Source organism: Terrapene carolina, unplaced genomic scaffold (assembly GCF_002925995.2).
Source record: "Terrapene carolina triunguis isolate 2854851 unplaced genomic scaffold, T_m_triunguis-2.0 Scaffold93, whole genome shotgun sequence".
In the NCBI taxonomy this organism is placed as follows: Eukaryota; Metazoa; Chordata; order Testudines; family Emydidae; genus Terrapene; species Terrapene triunguis.
Window position 1 is genome coordinate 32237507 of NW_020664444.1, and position 25657 is coordinate 32263163.

The following is a 25657-nucleotide window of genomic DNA, read 5'->3' on the forward strand; positions in this document are numbered from 1 at the left end:
AGTCCATCAGACTCACCCGCACGGTCATATTTCCTGTTCCATGTCCTTTGTGAAACAGGCCTCACTGGACACGGGATGATGAACGAAAAGGCAAACACCACAATCAGGCACAGGAATAATGAGAGGAAGAAGGCAGCAGTGCGCCATCGGGAGAGCTGAGACAAGCGGGTGGGCTTCCTGCAGAGACCTTCTTTCTCTGCACAGTTCTCATGGTTATCTGGAGCTTTCCCGTCCTCATTCTTCAGAGGGTGGATCTCTGCTTCCAAGTCCTTGTTATCCATCACAGAATACTCATCAGAATTCATCAGACAATTTGCGTCACCTGCAGTAACAGAAAGGACGGTGTTACAATAGACTTGGGAATAGATCAAAGAAAGCAAGGTACAGGATATTCAGTCACTACCTCAGAGCTTCGGATTGGAAAGCACTGAGTTATTAACAATGGCACAGCAGGAAAAAAAACTCTAGGTGTTAAATAGGAGCTAAGCAAATAATATCACATGGCCTCAGCACAGCTTCATGTGAAACAGGAAACAACGACTGGTATTAGAAGATTCCCACACTGCAAGGAGGGGAGAAAATGTGGATGAAGAAATATAGCTCTGTTGACATTCACCTGCAAAAATCAGTACTCAGGCTGGATACAGCTGGAATAGGGAAGATAAAGAAGGGCCACAAGCCTTCAGTATTCTAGACTGGAGGGCCCTGACCTGGTCTGTAGGTCACCTTTGGGGAAAAGCATGCACTGAAAGCTTCTTTCACTGGCACACTGATCCTTGCCGTTTAATATAGATTTCAGTACAATTCCAGGGCCATATAGGTGGAGGGAGACTGTGAGCCTCATATGCTGACACAAATCACAAAGTCATTCCCTAGTGTAATGGATACAGGAGTTTTCCCAGGAGAGAGAAAAGCAAACACTGAGACATTCTACACAGGAGCTAAACAAGCCCATTAACCCCGTCTCTGAGAAACCAAAGTGCACCCGACACTGCTACACACCAGTTCCAGCCTCAGGCAGGAAAGCAAGGGGGTGGGCTAACACATTGCAGCATCTGGGGACGAAGACTCCTTCCCAGAATAAAATGAAAGGTAGGAGCTTAAACTAGAGTCAGCCAGTAATATTTGTGATGCTTTTCTATCAGCAGTTGAATAACTTACTCAGCCATTAATTTTCTCCCTTAGTCATCCAGTTTTATAGATAGTCAAACAGTATTTGTCAAAGACATGACTTTCTTTCTGGCAATCAGCAAATAATTTATAACCAGCACCCCGTTATTTGGGCAGTTTACTGAAAACCTCTCTTTCATGCATGGCAGAAGAGAGCAGGCAGTGCCCTGATAGCATTACCATGCGCCCCAGGGAGCGAAGGGAATTGCCTGGCTTTATGTCTGCACTGCAAAGTGCAGGACCCGAAGAGCACTAGACCCTTACTTGTGAGCTTCCTACCTCCTAAGTGAACTCACAATCCCATGACTCTGATCAGCCAGTCCCAACCCTCAGCAAAAAGTGAGGATCAGAAGGGAAATAAATGAAAAATAGTAGATATAGACAAAAATGAGCTTGGGTAAACTCCTTCCTTTGGGTCTACCAAGGCATCTTTTGTTTCTATGACAGGTTTCAGAGTAGCAGCCGTGTTAGTCTGTATCCGCAAAAAGAACAGGAGTACTTGTGGCACCTTAGAGACTAACAAATTTATTTGAGCATAAGCTTTCGTGGGCTAAAACCCACTTCATCGGATGCTCAAATAAATTTGTTAGTCTCTAAGGTGCCACAAGTACTCCTGTTTTTTTTTGTTTCTATGTCTGTCAAAACATAGTCACATTCATGAGACCAGTACAGCTCATGTGTCATGTAAGCAAATAATCAGGTTGGTTTGCTTGTTAATTTATTCTAAAAGCCACAAGTAATAGCTTTAAAAAAACCAGGCACGTTACAGAAACCCAGAGCTTAAAACCTACAATCATAATAAGAATCAGCTTTACACCAGGTTAGTTTTCAGGCCTCATTAAACTGTTAGGGGAAAGAGAAAGGAAGAATGAAAAAATATAATGTTCCAATGGCCTTGAACAAAAGCTGCACTACAGCTTGTCATAAAAGATTTAAGAGCCAATAAACAGGATGACAAAGCCAATTTTCCAGAGCCATGCCCTGAACAGTCACATGCCCAAATTCTGTCTGAATAATTTACCTCTCCAGGAGTCTCAGCAGCAGATCTCAGAGAATTTAAGGTCAGAAGGGACCATCATGATAATCTCATCTGACCTCCTGCCCATTGCAGGCCACAGAACCTCACCCACCCACTCCTGTAATAGACGCATAACTAAGGCTATGATTTTGGCACCGGTATTTTTTATTAAAAGTCATGGACAGGACACAGGCAATAAACAATAAATCACGGAAATATACAAAAAGCTATAGCCCGAGCCCCGTCACCCGGGGCTGATGCCCGAGTCCTGCTGCCTGAGCTTTGTAGGGGCCCCTGTGGCTTGGGGCCCCGGGCAACTGCCCTGCTTGCTACCCCTTAACGCAGGCCCTGGCAACAATGGTGCACGAAATGGGATTTTTGACACTTGTTGTACTGCAGATTTTAAAGGAAATAAGTGATCTCATTTTTTTCTCAAATCTAACGCTTTCATTGGAATTTTCAAGAACACAAAAACATCTCTTAGTATCATGGAATCTTTGACCTCCGTGACAGAATCGCAGCCTTATGCATAACCTCTGCTGAGTTACTGAAGGCCTCAAATCATGATTTAAAGCCTTCAAGTTAGAGAATCCATCGTTCACACTAGTTTAAACCTACAAGTGACCTGTGCACCACGCTGCAGAGGAAGGCGAAACCCCTCCAGGGTCTCTGCCTATCTGACCTGGGGCAAAATTCCTTACTAACCCCAAATATGGCGATCAGTTAGACCCTGAGCATGTGGGCAAGATTCACCAGCCAGAGAGACACACTCTCTCTCTCTCTCACACACACATCCTTCAGTGTTAAAAGGAAACACACATGGTCATTACAGCCTGAGGCCACGGGTCCTTTGGAGCAGATACTGCATGAACAGAACTGCTTCCTCCCTCAGACCTGGATCAACTCTGATGCTGCATTTTTTCCAACTGGCAAGGGTGAGTAGTAAGAATCCTATGTGCCTAATGGTATGGCATAAGATGGTGCCTAGCCCTCCAATGGAAAATCCCAGATAAAAGGTGGACATAGCCGCTTCAAATATCTGATTAAAGAAAAGGAGAATTGAGACGGCCTTGTTGATCAGGAGTTGTTTGCATCTGGGTTCCATTTTATCCAAACTAGCAAAGTAAAGTGGGTACAAACGAAAAGACAAGCACACCTTAGCATGGGAAGACCTACTGAAATCTAACACAACTCCAGTGTTTCTGGAAGCAAACTGTTTCTGTCTGAGGTGGAGAGCTTACCACTCCATTTCTACCCCCATCAGAGCCATCGGGGAACGGGGACGACGACTGCAAAGTGGTGACCAAAAACAAAGGGCCTTGAAGCAGAGGAATGAGAGCACTGAGAAAACCATGGTGCTACCAGAGCCAGTGGCAGGAGCTCACGTGAACAGCCAGTAGGTGACTCATAAGGGGAATCAGACTGGCCAGCTCACCCATCCACCTACTACATTTCGTTAGATTTATTCAAATGTGTTTTAAGCAGCATAAATCCCTGGCAATTTTTTTTTTAAAGAACATCATTTTGAACAAGAATAGAGCTCCAACAGATATAACTGCCTCCATATCACCACAACAGTCAGCAATAATTTAAAAACCTCGCCTTTTTCTAGAGACCTCTACTCCATAGACCCTGTCCACATCTAGTAAATCAACCTGCCCCAGAAGTCAGAGAAAACTGGGTGGTGGACTAGGGTTGCCAACTTTCTAATCAAACAAAACCAAACACCCCTGCCACGCCCCTTCTCGGAAGCCCCGCCCCTTCTCTAAGGCTCTGCCCCCACTCACTCCATCCCCCCTCCCTCTGTTGCTTCCTCTCCCCCACTTTCACCAGGCTGGGGCGTGGGAGGGGGGTGAGGGCTGCGACTGGGGGTGCAGGCTCTGGGGTGAGGCTGGGGATGAGGGGTTTGGATGCAGGGGGCTATGATCTCTGGACTGGGGGTGCAGGCTCCAGGTGGGACCAGAAATGAGGGGTTTATGGTGCGCGAGAAGGCTCTGGGCTGGGGCAGGGGGTTGGGATGCAGGGGGGGTGCAGCCTCCGGCTAGGGGTGTAGGCTCTGGGGTGGGCGGAAGGATGAGGGGTTTGGGGTGCAGGAGGGGGCTCTGCACTGGGATAGAGGGTTGGGGTGCGGGAGGGGATGTGGGGTCCCAGCAGCGCTTACCGTGGCTCCCAGGAAGTGGCCGCTAGGTCCCTGCGGCCCGTGGCTCCACGTGCTGCCCTTGCACCTGCAGGCACTGCCCCTGCAGCTCCCATTGGTCACGGTTCCTGGCCAATGGGACTTGCTTGCCCTGCACTCAGGGTGCGGGCAGCGCGTGGAGCCTCCCTGGCCGCCCATGCGCCTGGGGGCTGCAGGGACCTAGCGGCCGTTTTCGGGAGCTGCACAGAGCTAGGGCAGGCAGAGAGCCTGCCTTAGCCCTGGGCCCCTGCTGCGCTGCCGACCGGACTTTTAATTTTTCAACTGGGTGTTCTTTTCAAAAACCAGACGCCTGGCAATCCTATGGCAGACGCAACTTGCTTCCTTGTGACACTGGGTGCTGCACATCCACCAGCTCTGCTGGCCAGAAACTTGACATGGGAAGAGTCAATGCCAGGAAGCATTCCAACTAGGAATGGAACAGAGGAAGGAATGGTCTTGCATACAGATTTCCCACTCAGATTTGGCCATTTTGCTGGTTTGCCACTTTCTCCTCCTTGATCATCTGTCTGAGCAAGTGAACCAGGTATCATTCAGTTCTTGTAGCAGGAGGTCCTGGCAATACAGGTAATATTGCACTGGTAAGTACCATGAAGGAAGCCCTGAGCATCAGGACAGGTTCTTGGGATGATTTCCCCAGCCACAGGCTGAGCATCCAAGTAGTGCTGCTCATTGCTACATTAAGCATCAACTGGAAGTCCCAGGGTAGCTCAGCCCAGCATTTCTACACTAGGAGCTGTGACGTCATGCTCCAACTATAAAGCTAGAGCAGCTTCTGACATGATAGAATGCATCCATCACCCATAATAAAAATAATTAAACACTCCCTCTATCCTACCACAATAGCAGGAAAGTGGATTCACCACTGGACTCGGTTTGATAACAACAATTCTCCAAACCTTTCCGTGAGAAGTTATTTTTATAATGTGATACAAATCACTTCAAAGTCATTTAAGGTTGGACAAGGGTAATAAATTTTGGGGTAATTATACTGATAATCTCAGCAACTTTCCCTTCATTTGCAACAATGACTAACTCAAAAATATGACCCACAGCATTTGTTTCTCTATTTGGGCAGTACTCAGGGCAGGTCTACACTACAGATTTTCAGCTGCACTGCTGTCGCCCTTCTGGTGAAGATGCTCTGAGCCAATGAGAGAGCGCTCTCCCACCAACATAGTGCTGTCTACACTAGCGTGTAGGTGTGACGCCGTTTACACTACAGACTTATATTGGTATAACTATGTCGCTCAGGGGTGTGGATTATTCACACCCGAGTGACGTAGTTATACCGAAGTAATACTGTAGAGCAGACCAGGGCTAAGGGCTCATCTTCACATACAACGCTACAGCAGTGCAGCTGTGCTGCTCTAGTCCTTTAGTGAAGATGCTCCTACACTGATGGGAGAGCTTCTTCCATTGGCATAGTAAATCCACCTCCCCGAGAGGCAGAAGCTATGCCAATGGGAGAAGCTCTCCTGCCAACCTAGCCCTGTCTACATGGGCGGGTTAGGATGGTATAACTACGCATAATCCACACCCCGAGTGACATAGTTATACTGATATAGGTCTGTAGTGTAGACATGGCCTCACACCACTGGAGTAAAGGGAGGGTTAGAGTGCCCATTTGGAAATCCAATCTGCAGGTGATTCAAATGCAGCTGGAAAGCTCAGACCCCAAAAATGGCAAAGAACAGCCCAGCCCTACCCCAAACTGTTTGCTCTTTGAATCACAAAGAAATCTGGTAATTAGTTTTCCATTTGTCTCCAAATAAACAATAGCCCCACTTTCAGATATTTTCTCCGGTCTTTTAACAGCTGATGTTTTGTCTGCCAGTAGTATAGAACACAGGTTACTCCCATTTGTTAAATTAATCCAAAACAGGTGTTCAAATCTGGTTAAGTATGCAATTATGTAATTAAACTCAGCTGTGTAATCAGCATCTTAACTCCCACTGACTCAGACTCACTGCTCAAAAGAGGTTTCTTATTTGAAAAACCATTTACATGTTATACTTTGGAATCCCAGCAAGTAATATGTACCAAAAGCTTGAATGAACAGCTGTTGGACTGTCACCACTTTATATCCTAAAGTAGACTCTCTCAGCCCACGGGAGCCCCAGACTAGTCCAAACGGTGCAGGCACAGAAGAGAAAAGCTCCATGGCCTTGCAGTCATGAGATCCCCCTACTGCAAGTACGCTTCTGCTCCTGTGGGTAGAGGTTGTAGGTGGCTCCCCATGAAGCTCTCTCTCAAGGATGCAGCTTTCTGGTGAGTGAGGGAATGCGGATGGAGGGCCACCAGGGGAAAGGAGCTAAAAATGATGACGGAGAATACCACCAAAAAAGAACAAACAACAAGGGGGGAAAAGGGAGAGAAAAGGAGACACGATGGTAACTGCACAGGGCATGGCACAATGGGACAGGCACCAACAAATCCGCACAGCCCAAGAAGGGCTCCCAGGCAATAAGGCTGGGAACCAATTCCTTAGCAGAGGGTTTCACACACTTACAGATTTAGTCCACATTACAAACTGACCATCTTCAAACTTCTAAGTGGAGATAAAAGATTAGAATCAGTCACAGGTCAAAGTGAAGAAGAGCATGGAATGGAACCTGCAAAGCAACCCCCTATGGCCCTGCCTTTTGCTAGGGAATGCCCAATTTTCAAATATCAGCACACAAAAGCGTATGCTTTCCATACAACAGGGTAGGTTGCCAGTGCTGCAGCCAGAAGACACATTCACTCACCACTGTGGGATTTGACTCTACCCCTCTGCTGCAGCTGCACTCCTGTGATGTAGTTGTGAATGAAACATGCTATTTAAATCACTAAAATGTTTACAATTAACTCTCTGCCTTTCATCAGTCAATCCCCCTTCTTCTCTTCAGGTTTTCTTCCCTTTTCTCCCTTTAGCCTTTAAGAAAGCAATGTACCACTAATTTTCAAGAATGACTAATAACTCACCCTGTACTAGGTATAGCTACCCTCCAAGCTTCTTCTTTCAAATTACCTGTAGAGCAGCTGTTAAGCTCAAACCTCTCACTTGTTCTCATGTCACTCTGCTGGATGGATTAGCTCACTTTCCATGGTATGAAACTAGGGTGACCAGACGTCCCGATTTTATCCTGATATTTGCTTGTTTGTCCCGCGTCCCGACCGATGTTCGGTTGGGACACTGGACAAAAACAATTTTGCCCTCCGCTCTGGCGCACAGGCAGAGCCCGGAGGGGATCTCGCTCCCCCCGCCCCGACTCCACCCCCTCCTTCCCCTATTGGATCCCTCCCCAAATCCCCGCCCCCTCACTGCCCCATTGGATCCCGAGCCGGGCCTGGGGAGGAGACGCCCCTGTGCAGCAGCCTGGGCACATGAGCCATGGCCGGCCGGGGCTGGGAGCGCTGCAGCGTAGCACGGAGGCTGCTCCAGCCCTGCAGCCCACGGGGCAGCGCGGTGGGTCCGGGGGCAGAGCGGAGCAGGCAGGGCCCAGGTGGGCGGCATGACCGGGGGGCGTGGGCCACCCACCGGAGACACGCGGTGGAGAGGGGCTGCGGGGGCGAGACTTGTCCCAGGCGGGGCGGCCGGCGGACAGGGGCGAGGAGCCGGCTGGGGTCCCCCGAACCGATAAACTTCCCAGCCGCTGCCGGGGAGCCCCGCACCTCTCCTGCTCGGCTGCACTCCAGCGGCTCGCCCCGCCGGGAAGGAGCCGCTGGAGCGCAGCCAAGTGGAGAGGCGCAGGGCTCCCCGCTGGCGGCAGAACGCGCCACATGTGCCTGGGGCGGGCCGGGGGGCGGGAGGCTCCGCGGGGAAGGCCGGGCGCGCGGCCGGGGCGCTGCGTGCGATCCGGCAGCGCGGCTGGGGCCTGCTAATGCCCCCGGCCCCTGAGAAACTGCTTTTTTTTTGCTCCGCCCCCTCCCCTCCCCTCCACGTCCCGATATTTCATCCCTGTGATCTGTTCACCCTATCTGAAACACTGAGCCATCATGCCTCTACCTACAATAATATCCCACATGATGCCAGTTTTGCCTCATCCCTGAACAATGCATCATGGGCAAGTAACTTTTTCTAGATCTGAGGCTCAAGTACAGTTTGTTTACATCTTTCCCAGATGGAGAAATCTGTCTGAAACACAACTTGCCATTTTAGGAACTAAACCCAGCGTTTTCACATACCTTAAGGGTGAAACATTTCTGTATGCAGGACAAAATGTTTGAAACTATAGAACATGATTGACAGGATGAAAAAATAGACAGCTTCCACAAACTGTTCTCTGTGTAAAAAGTTACATTCTCTCAAGCAGCATTCCTTTCACACTTGATATCTCCCACAACCACCCATGATCTGCTGCCATTTTTCTTGAGGTTTTGCTGCATTATACATGTGTCCATGTGGAGCCTCACTGAACTCACTAGGGACCCATCTGCAGAATCAGGGCCTGACTGGGCCAAATTCTGCCCTGCTGATATCAATGCTTGGAGAGCACCAAGGACGGCCAACTTGAAATCCGCAAGAAACTTTGCAAAAATCAAAAAGAATTTTTCCTCTCCGAAAAGACAAACAGCAAAGTCACTTTGAAACACCCACAACACTAGGGCTGTACTAAACTTTTGCTCTGAATAGCTATTTGGGCAAAAGCCTGGAATTTAGCTTCAGCCAAATAATATTTTGAATACATACTGGAAGCCAAATAGTCACAAGGCAAAACTCCATCAGCCACTTTAACCCATCTCCCTGTCAGTTATGACGATAGCTCAGGATGGTGAGGAGGAGGGTGGTTCTGAGGAGACACTGCTCCTTTTTGGCCCCTCCGTGTGGCATGAGTCACTTCTCACCTCCTTATTGTCAATTTGCATCCAAGTGCCACGTCCATCACCCCCTCACTGGCATTCTGTTTCATCTTCCTTGCAAAAAGCAACAAAGAGTCCTGTGGCACCTTATAGACTAACAGATGTATTGGAGCATAAGCTTTCGTGGGTGAAAACCCACTTCGTCAGACGCATGTAATGGAAAGTTCCAGAGGCAGGTATAAATATGCAGGCAAGAATCAGACCATGCCCCAAAGAGAACAAAGGACCCTGGCAGTGCATTAAGCTGTATCTAGAGTTTGTCTCCTGTGAGGTTGTTCATTTCTCACTCTTCTCATTTTGCCACTGGCACCAAACTTCTCTTGAAAGCAGCACATATCTCATCCAAGAGACTTATCTTAACCCTCTACTGCAGGTGAACAACATAAACCAGAGAGCATTCACAGCAAGTGTTTTAAGCTTCTCAGAGTGGTATTCCACTTCATATCTTAGAAAGTAATGCATTTGCCATTTTGTAAGAGAACAGTCATCCTGTCTGGAATAGTTCTCATTATGATCATGTGTTCAAATTGTGAGACATTTGCTGGTTTTTCCCCCTGAAGTGGGTCAATGGGCATAGCAAGTTATTAAAATCAAATAAGAACGTAGCATTAACTCAGCAGGAATATGGGGGTGACTGACTACTGGTTATTACTACTAACTTCCTGGTACCTCAAACAATCAGATGTCGTACACGCAAGTGCCATTTACTGCCCTGCAGACTACGCAGCTTCAGTCCAATGCCACTTGTTTGGCTGATTAGTTTTTTAGTGTAAGTGGTCTATCTGTAATAGTCAGCAACTTAACGGTATCTGTATTGATTACTGCAGAAACGATCCAACCCACACCTCATTCATCCACAGGTGGTATAATCGGCAATGAAAGTGTAGTGACTTCTCCACACTTCCCAAAGATTAAATAGCAGAGGTTTCTGCGGGGTCTCTCATTACTAAAACTAGCTCCTTGTCAAAACACACCGTGGTGCACTTATTAATACATTAAATATGATTTTAAATTAAAACTAAAGCTACAATTGTTGCGGGGGGGAAGGGTGTCACATGGCATATAAAAAGCAACAGTGGGTCCTGTGGCACCTTTAAGACTAACAGAAGTATTGGGAGCATAGGCTTTCGTGGGTAAGAACCTCACTTCTTCACTTGCATCTAAAGAAGTGAGGTTCTTACCCACGAAAGCCTATGCTCCCAATACTTCTGTTAGTCTTAAAGGTGCCACAGGACCCTCTGTTGCTTTTTACAGATTCAGACTAACACGGCTACCCCTCTGATACTTGACACATGGCATATAGAAAAGGTGGCTGCCTGACTCCTGGTCTTTTCAACCCCCACCCCACACCAATTCTCGTCAATTAAGGGTTCCCAAGTATATAAACCATAACTTTCTCTGAAATGTATTAATTAGATGAGGGGGACCCTTTTTGTTGTGTTATCATGCATAGGTGCTGACTGCGTGGGTGCTCCGGGGCTGGAGCACCAACGGGGAAAAATTAGTGGGTGCAGCAGCCAAGCTCTCCTCACCTCCCGCCCCACCTCCTCCTCTGCCTCCCCCCCTGAGCGCACCGCGTCCCTGCTCCTTCACCTACCTCCCAGGGCTTCCCTCTGGCCGCCACCAAACAGCTGTTTGGTGGCGTAGCAAACTCCGGTGGGGTGGGGAGGGGCGGGAACATGGCACGCTCAGGGGAGGAGGTGGGGCCGGGATTTGGGGAAGGAGTTGGAATAGGAGTAGGGAGGGGGCGGAGTTGGGGCGGGGAAGGGGTTGGAATGGGGGCAGGGCAGGGCCACATGGAAGGGGTGGAGTGAGGGTGGGGCCAGGGGCATAGGGTGGGGTCGAGCACCCAGGGGAAAGCGGGGAAGTCAGCACCAATGTTATCATGGATCCAGCTGGGAAAAACAAACGTCAAATGACCCATGCCTGCTAAGGCCAAGGAAACCCAACCGTCTCTCACCCTGGACTTTGCAGCTATGAGGACTTTGAAACTACCAAATTTGATTTTTTTAATCAAAAGACATACATGACCCATAATGATGTGGGAGAAGTCAAAGCTCGTTTGATCTATTTAGATAATGAAGAAAGAAGAACTGCCATAGAAAAGAAGGAAATTAAAATGGAGAATGCTTCATTAAGGCAAAGAGTAACCAGTCTTGAGGAGAAACAAGAAAATATTGAAAACAGATTACAAAAATAATTTGTGGTTACTAGCATAGACAAAGTTTGACTTCTGTATTGGGGGGGGGGGCAGCTCCTATCATGCCAATGGAGCTGCGTGGGGGAGGCAAATTCTATACCTGCCCCCCACAAGACTCAGGCATTACCCGCCCTCAACTTCCCCCCAAAACACCCATGGTTACTAGGTGTCCTTGAAGCATGGGGAAGGAAAAAACATGATCAGTTTGCTCCAGAACATAATCTGAGATACTAGGTTTGGATCCCAGTTTGCCTCCTCTGGAGACTGAAAGGGATCATTAAGTGGCAGGGGCAGCAGGAGAGAGACCAAGAGACCAATAATAACCACAAGCCCAGCATCTTTAAACTGCAAAGATTTAATGACAAAGTTAAGCTGATGACTGCTCCCAGGCAAAAATGAACTCTTAAGTATAAAGATTTTAAATTTTCTTTGTATCCAGACTTGTCTGTGAATTTAAGCAAGAAGAGAGCACCACTAAATAGCATCAAATGAGCTCTTCTGGGATCAGATATTACATACATCCTCAGATATCCTACAATCTTCATAATGAAGCGGACACACACTGTGAAATACTTCAAAACCCCAGCAGATTCTTGGCAAGCACTATAGGAATTGAGAGCAGATCTCGCTACAGATATCAGCAGGAAAATAAATGGAGAATATAAGCCCTGGAGAAAAGGAACTGTGATTGGGAAAACTAGGCAACTCAAATACACATATTTGATATATTTAATAGCGTTACAGGGTATAATTATCTTTAGTATAGGTTGATAATAAATACTTTCAATATATTGATAAACCAACAAAAACTATATATATGTTAATAACTATATTATTCTTATCTCCTTATATTTATAAATATACTCATATGTTTATAATATATATGAATGAATATATTGGCACCATAACTGTTTACTTGCATGTTAGTTGTGATATGGCCACTTGCATATTTATTGTTACGTTTCTACCTGTACTTAAAGTTTATATACATTAAAATACGTGTATGGTGGTAATATATTCAGATTTGTTTGCAAACATCATTTATGTCACTTCACGTTAATCTTTTTCCATTAGTCTACTGGTATACCATGTCCATGTTGGTATTTATATACTATATGCTATTACTTATGCATTCATATCTATGAAGCTATAGGTTTAATTCATTTATACACCTTGGCACATCTAAGTATTTTGGTAAACGTAGGTATATTTCTGGCAGATTCCTAATAAATTCATATTGCAGGGGTGAGGGGGAGGGTGGGTGCAGGCATACACCATGTGAGATCTGAACGTGCCTGTACTGGAAATCTGGGATGTCATGGGTAAGGCAGGTGGTATTTGCATGGAGAGGAACTCAGAGGCAGTCAGTCAATCTATTGGGCATCAATTAGCATCTGAACAACCACTGATTTTTCATGAATTCTATTAAGTTTTGTTCCTGGAACATACTGCGGGCTTAATGGACCCTCCAAGAGAATCAAAACTTTGAGGCATGTAATCAAATGGATGTCATATAGCTTCCCTTCAGGAGACCCATTTAAGGAATAAAGATGCAGAATTAAAAAACTATGGGTGGGGCATTACTATCACACCTCTTTCAGAAGCAAGGGAGTTGTGATACTAATCCACAAGAGCTTAACTCTTCAATCTAGGGCTTAGCTACACTTGCAAGTTAGAGTGCATTAAAGCAGCCCCGGGCACCCTAACTCCTGAGGTGTCCACACTGGCAAGGCATGTAGAGCGCCTGGACTCTGCAGCTGGAGCTAGGGCAACCAGATAGCAAGTGTGAAAAATCGGGACAGGGGATTGGGGGGGTAATAGGAGCCCATATAAAAAAAACCCTAAATATCGGGACTGTCCTTATAAAATCGGGACATCTAGTCACCCTAGCTGGAGCGCTCCTGGTAATCCACCTCCATGAGAAGCATAAAGCTTGCTGCGCCCCGGCTGAAACGCCCGGGCGTCAGTGTGGACAAAGTGTTGCATTACTGCGCTGTGACTGGCCTCCGGAAACATCCCATAATCCCCTGAAGTCAAGTGGCCACTCTTCTCATTGTTTTGAAATCAGCTGCAAGCATATGGATATCCCCTTTCAAAGCCCCATTACTGACAGCCGGCATGCTTATCTGCTCCAGGACAAAGCAATCCATTACTGTGGAATGCTGCTGCTGTGACTGTGTGGGAGGGGAGGAGAGGGGGGAGTCTGCTGCTGTCTGAACTTACAAGACAGCATGCTGACACGTGCTCAGCCCCCCAAAACACACTGTCTCTCCCCCCACATACACACAACACACTCCCTATCACACTTCACCACCACCCCCATTTGAAAAGCACGTTGCAGCCACTTGCACACTGGGATAGCTACCAGAATGCACTGCGCTTTGTGGCACTGCAAGAGCTACTAATGTTGCCACGCCAGTGCACTTGCAGCTGACAGTGTAAACACATGGCAGCGCTTTCCCTGCTGCGGTCTCTGAAGGCTGGTTTAACTCCCAGCGCTCTACATCTGCAAGTGCAGCCAAGCTCCTAGTCAGTCATGGTCAGATCCAGAGGGCAGGTACATAATAGCTGAAAGTATTTTCAATACTAAGAGGATAATTTGTGGGAAGTGTATATAATCCTAGTGGTGGGAACACACCCTTTATCACAGAAATAACTGACATTTTCACAGAGCTGATGGCCCAGTGGAGCTAGGAGGAGAATGGAATGCTGTCATGGACGATAGAGACAAATCTGTGTTCCAGGTGAAAATCTCAGGCCTGTGCAAACCATCCATTATCTCTACTGAAGTATATTGGACTAGTGAGTATTTGGAGACTGAAACACCCTACAAAGCGTGACTACACACATTTCTCCATGGTTCATACCTCCTATTCCAGATCCGATTTGTTTATGAAATTTAAGGTGCTAGCTCCTGCATGCCTGGAGGCTCAAGTCAGTAATATCATCTCTGATCATGCTCCAATTTCTCTTCACATAGATAATGGTCATAGTGCTACAAGAGCCTCAAGATGGAAGTTAAACACATATCTCCTTAATAAAGACCCTACATTTCTTCAGATGATTGAAACTTCCATTACCAACTTCCTGAAGGAAAATACAAATACTGTCTCCTCTACTCCAACTTTATGGGAAGCACTGACGGTTATCTTAAGGGGAGAATGCATAAAATTTGCATCTGAGAAGAAAGGAATAAATTACTTAGTTCTTTAACAGAGGAGGCTGCTAAGGTTTTGTGTACACTGGCCAGTGAAAAATAAAACTTTTGTCTTTCAGAGGTGTTAAAAAAAAAAAAAACCACACACCCTGAAAGACAAAAGTTTTGTCTGAGGACAAGCACTGGTGTGAACAGTGCTTTATCGGCATTAACGGTAATGCCACTTGCTAACACCGCTCATTGGGGGTGGAAATTTGTCGTCGGCGGGAGAGCTCTCTCCTGCAGACAAACAGCAGCTACACTGTGCGCCTTTTAGCAGCACTGCTGTAGCGGTACAGCCGTGTCACTAAAAGCTGCGCAGTGTAGACATAGCCTAAGTGTGGGGAAAAAAACAAAGATGATCCTTAGAATAATGAGCTGCTGCACTCTCTCATTACCTCAGAATACAAATACAATGAATGTATGTTCACCCAGATTGAATTCATGCTTACAGAATTAAACAGAGGTATTAAGAATGCAGGGATAAAGCGAGCAAACTCCTTGCGAGGAAAATTAAAATGGCTTTATCCAGTAACACTACATCCTCTTTGCTACAGGACAACAGTCATTCTGTATTAGAACCTGATAAAATTAACAGTATAAAGACTTTTATGCACCCCTTCATACATCTCACAGCAAGTTCAATTCCAATCTATTTGACCAATTCTGACAATTGGTGTTATCTCCTCCACTTTTCAGTTAACTCAAGGAATGTGTCTGGGGTACCCTCTATTGCCTCTATTATTTGATATAGCCATGGAATCATGAGCAGCATATATCAGACACTCACCCCTCCATTGAAGGAATTACCATTTGGGGTAAAGAGTACAAGATTAGCCTATACCTGGATGATATTCTCTCGCTCTCAAAAATCCTTCCTCTTCGATTCTACCTGCAGTAACCTACTTCAGTGAGATCCCAGATTTTGGATAAACTGGAACAAGTCTCAATGACGGACATTTCTTGAAGACCAAATCCATCTCAAATACAATCATTCTCCTTTCATTCATGCAAAGAGATAACCTATTTAGGCATCAGGATATGCTCGGATTTATCAAAGATAGTATCTGCAAACATGAATGTCATACTCAGAGAAGTGACAAAAGACATTGAGAAATGGCATTCACTACCAATATATTTATTGGGAAAGGTAGAAGCTATTAAAATGAATGTAGGACCAAGATTAACGTATATGTTTATTTTAATTCCACTTAAATTTCCTGCTTCACCTTTCACAAGAATAGAGTTGTACAAAAATTTTTATGGAATACAAAGACACCACGGATAACCCACAAGATACTTAAGAAACCATGGCAAAATGGAGAGCAGGGGATTACCTGATTTGCAATTTATACCACCTGGCTTTTCAATTAATATTTTTAATAAGATTGTTCTGTCCCACTAACTCTTCCCAAACCCCAATGTGAGTTGAGATTGAAGAAAAATTAGTTAACCCCTTGGGTGCTCTCTCTCGGCACTTCCATTTTTAAAATGGTTGCCTGCACCTTTAAGGAAAAACTATTTACCTCATCTGGGAGTGTTTTTCAGAAAAATCAAGTTGATTGCCACTTCTAATCTCACCAACTCTCCTTCCATGCCAATCTGGAATAATCCTCATTTAAATTTGCTAATAGCTCAAAACTCAAATCTGCCTGGTTAACCAAGGACATATTAACCATAAAAGATACTGCTGAACACACAATTTTAGCCTTCTTCACATATCTTAGCGATAAACACCAGCTATCAATAGATCAAGGTCCTTTCTACAATAAACTTCAACTCAAAATTATAAAGGAGCTGGGGGAATGGCTGGCAGGTCAAACACTCCACTTGAATTGCACCTTAAAAAGAATAAGAATGTTAGCCAAAAATATTTTGCGGGTAACACATACAAATGGCTGAACTCCTTAATTTATCCCACTGAATATACCATAAAAGAACAATGGAAAATGAAGCTAAATATCTCCATTTCTTCTGACAAGTGAGATAATATCTGGCACAATGTACGCAGAACATGCAGTTCTTTGGTTTTGGATTTCTTTCCGAACAAATTTACAAGCATTACTGGACTCCTGGGTGACTGCAATGAAGCTGGACTCTCCCCACACAGTAAATGTTGGAGATGTGACAGCTCCATTGCAAACCTGTCTTACATTGACATACAAAGACTAAGTATATCCACACTTTGGGGGGGGGGGGGGGGGGGGGGAAACGTGTGGTGTTCTACCTAAGGCGACTAGGGTAGGGATTTCCCCTACGCCAAGCCTCTGTGTTTTGGGCATTCTCAAATCTCTACCCTTTCGAGTAATGCTAAGAAATGGACTACTGCAGCACATATAGTGGCCAAAAGAGTCATTTTGCAAAAATGTAAATCTGCTGTTCCCCTTCACATTCTTCAAGCTAGCCAATATCACCCTCATGGAAAAACTGACATTAATCTATACAGGCACAAGATCCAACTGTGAAGACACTTGGTTGTTCATGAGAGCTTGACAAATTGACTCCAGGTACATTGAGCTTCTGATGCGCCTTTTTGAGAGCGTGGGGATGGGAGGTTTGCTATAATGCTTAGGGGTACTTATCTGTGAATATTAAAATACTGTGTTATTGTTAAATGTGTACTCGTGCTGTGTTTTCTTTGTCATTGTACTTTAATGTCTGTATGGATTTATTAAACTTCTGAAAAATAAAATTAAAAAAAGATACAATTGTTAAAATCACCAAAGTACATTGTGTGATGCAGTCTCCTTGCTCTATCATTTTCCTTCATTTATTTGATCATTCAAAAACTCCACAATATGCACTAAGTCTCTCAGTCATTAATTTACAGAAATGAGGTCTGTGTTGAATAAAATGGACTTATTTCACCCACTCTTGTCTTCAGAAATATGATCTTCCATTTCCACAAGATCATTCACTCGCTCTCTCCCTCGATAGCTTTCCCCAGAAAATAACCTACTTCTCTGGAATGAAAGTTTGTTTCCTTCTCTCCTACACTTTTATGCTGGAGACCCAGATAAAAGAAATCTCAGATATTTTATAGAACATTCACCGTGCTGCCACAGGGCCCCATCTTGTGAGATGCTGAATGTTCTCAATTTCCACTGAGAACTTGAAACCCCTCAGGTTATAGCCCTTATTCCTGTGGATTGTCTGTCCACACATTAAAGCCAACCACAGTGGCCAAACCCCATTAGCTGCCTGTTTCATCGTGAAGCGTACATCTGTTCTAGCACATGCAACTGCTCTTCCGATAGGAAGTCAGCAGCCTTTTGCAGTGTGCAGTCATGTGTTCCTTTCAGAAAAAAGTTTTAGTTTTTAAAAAGAATTAGTAAGAAGTTATGATTTCACACACACACGCTACACACACACACACTCTGGTCATTTCTTAACATGTTAAAGGATTTTTCTCCCTGTTAGGACCAAGTCTGCAAGTGTGAAGTTGTAAAAATTAAATTGATTTTGGTTATCCATTTGAGAGAGGAGGAGCATAAAGCCCCTACCCCCCCCCAATAAAATGGCCAAATAGAGAGAGTGGATTAATGAAAATGATTTTAAATGAAAAATAATTTATTTTAAACTGATATTTTTTATTTTATTTAAATAATAAGTTTCTCTTTTTAAAAATAAACCTGCTTAAATTGAAATCTGAGTTTAATACAAAATATGTTAAGGACTAAACTTACTATATCTTAAAACATTTAAATAAAAAATAAATATGCTGAATCCATGAGCATCTACCATGAACTCTAAGAGTTAAAGGCTGTTTGTCTATATAAAGAAAGAATCAGTGGAAAAACATCCAACTTTTGAGGTCAAACTTTATAAATAATGCACAATAGCTCAGCCTAAGTTACACTCATTTTCAAGAGACTTAGGGTACGTCTACACTTACCTCCGGGTCCGACGGCAGGCAATCGATGTTCTGGGATCGATTTATCGCGTCTTGTCTAGACGCGATAAATCGATCCCGGAAGTGCTCGCCGTCGACGCCGGTACTCCAGCTCAGCGAGAGGAGTACGCGGCATCGATGGGGGAGCCTGCCTGCCGCGTCTGGACCCGCAGTAAGTTTGGACTAAAGTACTTCGAATTCAGCTACGAATTTGCGTACCTTAGTCCGAAGTGGGGGGGTAGTGTGGACCAGGCCTCAGGCAAGTAAGAATTTATGCTCCAGTCAGGAGCAATGGAAGCGCCCTAAAAGTGGGGAGGCCCCACGCCATCCCTCCCCCCTGAACCCCTCCTCCCGCACCACCCCTTTCCCCTGAACCGCCTGCTTGCCCTTACAGCCAGTAAAAAGCCCCAGTCACTTTCACATGGGCATATTTAAAATTTTTCTCAGGCTGACTTGAAATAATCCTTTTAATTCACTGATTACAGTTAATCCCTCTGTTTCTTTAATAACTCATTTAGTTGTAAATATTAAACATGTTTTGATAAGAGAAGTTTACATATGCAAAACATTTAAGTTTGTTTTGTTTAATAAAAATAAATTGTATATGTTGTGTTTAATTAAATTCCATTTACCACCCCTAATGTAGCTTGACACAATTTACAAGCAAAAAGTTAGCTAGTAAATGAGCAATATATCATTCACTATTTTCTAACATACTAAAAATGTGCAATTAAGAACCTGAAAATATTAAGCTATAATTGCTTAAATCAATGTAAATAGTGTACCTCCTAAGTAGCAAAAAGATTATCAAATCTAGTGTAAAGGCGCTATTTAGCTGTAAATCAACATTTTAATGGTTATATCAACCAATGAAAATGCACCTTTCTCTAGGCAATCACTGAACTATAAATGGAAATGTTGATTACAATCAATTATTTAAATTGAGGCTTTCCACTTGGTGATTTAAATCAATGCACCCTGAATAGAATGTAACGAACCAGCCAGAAAACCAAGTTTTGAGTGCTAAGCAACAGGGTGTTTTTTTCAGCAAGATAGAAAGCACTTGGAGGCAGTGGCTTACAAGGAAAGTGCCTCCTCAGCATTGCTATGTGACACAGTCATCTAAAAAGAATGAATTCAATCCAAGGAAAGAAAGAGGATTAGAACACTTAAAAAATTGTGACTCTGCAGTAAGAAAATGTGATAAATTGACTAATGAATGCTGACAAGCTGGGCAGGTGTTTAACATTTTGAATTCTAACACTGTGAGCTGGTTGTGTGAACAACGCAATTTTTTAACTGAACCCTCCCCATCGCCCACTCCAAACTCCCTTGGCCAATACCAAATGGCTGAGGCCATCACGCAGCAGAAAGCAGGAGACTGCAGGAATTGTTTTGGTTAGAAATCACAATCACAGTAGATATTAGGGAACCTCTCTCACAGAGGAGTTGGGACAATTTGGGAGGAGAAAATCTTCATCTTTAACATATGGAAGTTCAGCCCATGGAGATGAAAGTTCCCAGTACTGCAACGTTCCACCTTGCGCTGAACAGCCTTATCAAGACGGACCTTAAAGACAAAGGCAGCTGCAACCAATCTGATTCAGACCAGCTAAACACAGCCCTCAGTTCCCTGGTCAGTTGTCAAGTGTGGCCATCCACCGGACACAACATCGTCAATTTACCATCGCATCCTTTCCCTAGAACAGTGGTTCTCAAACTTTTTTTTCCGCAGACCACTTGAAAATTGCTGAGGGTCTCGGCGGACCACTTAATGATCTTTCCAAACGTTGTTTGCACCGTTAGCTAACTATTGTAAAGCACTTTGGATAAAAGTGCTATATAAAAACTTAATTATTAACTTTTTTTGTTCTACAAATAAAAGCACACAACTCATATTTTAATATCAGTAGTCTTACCTTTCTAATGAGATGGATGTGCCCTCTCCCTCCCGCCGCAGCAGCCCCCAAGCTGGGCCTGGGAAGGAGGGGGGAGGGTGTCTCTCCCACACCACAGCAGCCCCAGAGCTGGGGCTCGGAAGGAGGGAGGTCTCTCCCCCTGGCAGCCGCAGTCCTGGAGCTGGGGAAAGTTGCCTCTTTCTCTCGCCACTGCAGCCCTGCACGTCCCAAATTCCCCCCACCCCCTCTTCTAGTCCCACTTCCCTCTCCCACCTACTCCCTAATCCCCCCAAGGCCACCACCTCACCTTACATGTGCATCTTCTCCAGGGTCCAGGCACCTAATTAGAGGAGCCCTGCCTGCACGGCTCCACTAATTAGGTGGGTGGCCTTCATTCACTCGTGTGCGGCTGCCCAGGTCCACCTTATCCGTGGACCACCTGAATGGAGCTCGCAGACCACAGTCTGAGAACCTGTGCTCTAGAATCAAATCTATTCCCTTCTCCAGGTGTGCAGCAGGCACATTACACAAGTAACATTGTTACAAGGTGTGTTTCCTTGTATGCACACAAATCCTTCCAATCTCATCATTCAAGCCATTTTTTAAAATGTAGGAACAAAAAGTCATCGTTTTGGCCTTCTGCTCCAAAGATCTTTAGTGCACAAGGTTAAAAACAAGCTGCCACAATTTGTATTAGACATTAGCTGCACTGGCTTGATGGAATTAAATGAACTATTCTTGGCTCCAAAGTCAATAAAACGGAGCTTCCAGACCTTGGTTTCAGAGCGTGCAGCTAAGAACAATTTATCTAAATCATTGCTTCATATGAGGGGGAAAACAAGCTGCTAACACACATCACTGCACTAATGGACCTTTCCACAAGCACTGAAAAGCCCAGGCCTGGCTGTCATTATGCAGTCATTTAAGTGAATGGACAAAAGGGGACTCATTGGCCCTGTGGATTATTACCATAGCCTTTCGCCCATGTTAGAAGAGAGCTTGCTAGAGGAATCCTAGCCAATAATGCACATTTGAGTAAATAAAAAAAATAAAATTACAAAATTCAACACAATATTCAAGAGACCTGGAACAGCCGGGAACTTTGCAGGTCAGCACTGCAGTACAAAAGCAGAGCTACAGTATAAACAGGTCCTCAATTTCTATAGCGCCCTAAAAAAAGCTACACTCAATGTTACAGTTGCAAGCAATGCACTCAAAAGCCAACAAGTGACAATATGGAGGTTGCCTGTGCCACCTTTATTCTATCTCCATGTGTATGCATTTCAATATACACTAGTTACATCAACATGTACTATTTTTCCATACAACCCCTGCATCCAGGGCCGGCTCTAGGCACCAGCAAAACAAGCTGGTACTTGGGGCGGCACATTTTTAGGGGTGGCATGGCCGGTGCCAGAATGCCACCCCTAAAAATGTGCCCGGCCGCCCTAGCTCACCTCCGCTGCTGCTGCTCGCGCACTGCGGCTCTCAAACCTGGGAGGGAGGGGGAGATCCCGAGCGGCCGCGGCACGCGAAACAGCTGATTCGCACGCCACTGCTCACCCTCCCTCCCAGGTTTGAGAGCCTGGGAGGGAGGGGGAGACTCCGAGCGGCCACAGCACGCGCGCTGCTTCTCCCCCTCCCTCCTAGGCTTGAGAGCCTGGGGGGAGGAGGCAGGGCTGGGGATTTGGGGAAGGGGCAGAGCTGAGGCGGGGCCGGGGGTGGGGTAAGAAAAAAACAGGGGGGGGGCAGCCAAAATTGTTTCTGCTTGGGGCGGCAAAAATCCTAGAGCCGGCCCTGCCTGCATCAAGCAGTGCACAGACGGTAACACAGAGGTGAAGGTGGTGGTTACACACCACAATCCCTATTTACCAACATTAAAGCAACTTTCCTCTATGGAAATTAAATATTTGTAATGTTTTAAAAATCAATTAAAAAAACATAAGTGTTATTCTTATCCTCACTATTAATGAGGGCACCCCACCTTGTTGGGAATGGGCAACAAGGGATGGATCATTTGATGATTACCTGTTCTGTTCATTCCCTCTGGGGACACCTGGCATTGGCCACTATCAGAAGACAGGATACTAGGCTAGATGGACCTTTGGTCTGACCCAGTTTGGCCGTTCTTATGATGTAGGGTGGCTCTTCTTTCCTTGCATTCCCAAAAATGGACAAACTAAGTAGTCTAAAATGTTTGTCTGAAATCACGTTTTTCAACAGTGAAATGTAGCAGGTTTGGTTACTTCAGTATGTGCCTCAGAGCACATAGCAAACTAATGTAAGAATTTCATTGCCTGTCACTGAACTGGAGTTACTTTTGGCAGGAAACTCAAGTGTTGAACTTGCACATCACACAACAGTTTAATTTGAGAGGAGTACGGCATACATTTGAAACTACCTGGGGAATGTTGGGGAGACTGAATTACATTAATCAAGTTGAAATTTGGCAAGGAGCTTTGGGCTAACACCTTCACTCATGTGAAAAGTTTTAGACCTCAGTTTTGGATGTCATACAGAAAGATACCTCCAGTTGTAGTGTACTCTGTCAGCCCCTGTTGAGGAACTATAGAGTACCTGGAAATAAAAGAATGAATAAGCGCAGCTTGAAGTTCTGTTAGCTGTATAGAATACCGCTTTCCATATATCAAGCCAAAAGAAACAACTCAGTTAGTTTTGTGTGGTTAGAGGATATCTTTGAAAGTAATTCTTGTGAGTTGAACTGTACTAAAAATAAGTGAGCAATGCCAACTGTTGGAAATTCCTGAAATGAAAACAGTAATGTCTTGGGGCCTGATTCCACCGAACGTTCACCTGACATCTGGGTGGAGGCATAGTGTACTTGTGCAGTACAAACACTGGACCCAGGTTTATTCTCTTCTGATTTTTTATAAGTTGACCGTAAGCGTTAGAGATCAAAAAGGCATCTGTAAGTGCAACAAAAATGCATATCCAAATCCATTGTGTCACTGAACAGAGTGTTATCTTAAGCTTTTATAAAACTTTGCTTTAGGGAGTGTGTTTTCATGGGAGCATTCAGTTTACAGAAAATATGTTAGCAGCAGTCTTGTAGGTTCCATGTCAGTTCAGTCTGAGATAAAGGGCTGTGCTCATTACAGGGTGAATAGTTGTTGATTTCTGAACATCAGGGGAAGAATAGAAGAACCTGGGGTGTTTAGTTACTTCTAATGAAACTTTGCAGCTTTAACATTTTTCTAGTAAGTGCTCAAAAGTCAAAAAATGCCCAAGTTAAGGTTACACACACAACTGTAACCTCTGTCCCTTGTGTATACATTGTGTAGTTCATAATGGCACAGCAATACTTTTTTCCCTCTGGATCACTGCATCTTTCTGTGTACAGGTTGGATGGTGTTCAATAACTGATGGTAGGGGTCATGATAATCTCTGTATTATTCAGGGCCAGAATCCATTTTCAGTTACAGCAGTATAAATCCAGAGTAACTAACTCCATTCTATTTATCTCTTGATCTTAGTACTTCTTTTACTTTGACCTTAATTTATGTCAATGGGTACATCTACACAACAAGTAGATACCTATAGCAGCAGGTCTCAAAGTCCGGGTCCACAGACTGTAGGCTCCCACTACAGCATTAAAAATAGCTGTGTAGACATTCGAGCTTGGGCTAGAGCTTAGACTCTGAAGTCTAGGGAGGGTGGCAGGTTTCAGAGCCTGAGCTCCAACCTGAGCCCGAACATCTATACAGCTAGTCTGTACACCTGGCCTCTGAGGCTCAGTGCTGTGGATTTCTGTCTGCCATGTAGGTGTACCCAGTGTGACTGAGATGTAAATATGGGCTTCAGTGTGCAGGTTGTAAGGTGCACAGAGAACATAAGAATGGCCATACTGGGTCAGACCAAAGGCCCATCTAGTCCAGTATCCTGTCTTCTGACAGTGGCCAACGCCAGGTGCTTCAAAAGAAATGAATAGAACAGGTAATCATCAAATGATCCATCCCCATTACCCATTCCCAGCTTCTGGCAAACAGAGGCTAGGGACACCATCCCTGTCAACTTGGCTAATAGCCATTGATGGGCCTATCTTCCATGAACTTATCTAGTTATTTTTTGAACCTTGTTATAGTCTTGGCCTTCACAACACCCTCTGGCAAAGAGTTCCAGAGGGTGACTGCGTTGTGTGAAGAAATACTTCCTTTTGTTTTTGTTTTGTCTCAACTCAAATTATGAATAATCTGTTCCTGGCCATAATCCGCAATTTGTAGCCAGATGAGCAATATGGCTGGGAGGAGGGCTTGCCTACACACAAACTGGCAATGAAATTAGCTTGAGTGCTTTTAATTAGACTCTTTTGTTATTTATGGAAAGTCTGTAACCAGACACACTTATTGCAAATTAAACAGGTTTATTTCAATTTAGTTTACACATAATTTAAACTGAACTGAAATAAACTATTCTTAATCTGAGCATCAGTGCCCAGAGCCGCACAGAGACAGATAGGAGCAATTAAAGACAATTCATGTATTTTAGCCAGGCAAGCGATCACATGTTCAGGCATGAGAGGCATATAGACAAACTGAGCGTTACGGGGTGCCCTACAAACTGCTGAAGCCTGGTGATGGGTGTCTGTGGCTACTTTCCAGAGGGCCCCAAAGAACCAGCTATCCACTGCAGTCCCGCCACTCCCCAACACATGGGGCAATGTGGGTGCTGCCCCTCCCCACCAAGCTCCATACTGGTAAATTCCACGCCCTCAGGGGCCCTAGTGGCTGGGAAGGACCCTGCATGGGAGAGTCACTAGAAGGGGCCCAGCCCCATAGAAGGGAGTCATGGGACCCCCCCCAAAAAAAAAGTTGTAGGGGATGGGGGAATAGCACTGTCCATTCCCCTACACACATACACAAAGTCATAAGGACCAGTCATGACGGCTACAAGCTGTAAGGGGGGGGCACTACATACAGGAACCCCCCAGTACAAGCTGTAGGGGGTGGGGCTAGCCCTACACTACCCCCACACAAAGGGACCCCCTCTCCCCCCAGTACGGTCTGTGGGGCTAGCCAAGCACCCACACACACACAGGGACCCCCCAGTACAGGCTGTGGGGATGGGGCTAGCCCTGCCCACACACAGGGACCCTCCCAGTACAGGCTGTGGAGAGGTGGGGCTAGCCTTGCACCCCCCACAGGGACTCCCAAGTACAGCCGGTGGGAGGGTGGGGCTAGCCCTGCACCCCCCACAGGGACCCTCCCAGTACAGGCTGTGGAGAGG

The 25657-nt window shown here is 45.3% G+C and overlaps 1 protein-coding gene across 1 annotated transcript in view; it reads right to left on the bottom strand.

The window, feature by feature from the left end:
* FAM234A (family with sequence similarity 234 member A) overlaps positions 1 to 25657 on the bottom strand; it is a 51220-nt gene that overhangs the window by 25363 nt on the left and 200 nt on the right. Inside the window, exon 2 of the mRNA XM_024197809.2 lies at positions 17 to 322. Within this exon, the coding sequence (XP_024053577.2) occupies positions 17 to 305 (289 nt within the window). The 5' untranslated portion in view covers positions 306 to 322. The remainder of the gene's footprint in view (positions 1 to 16; positions 323 to 25657) is intronic.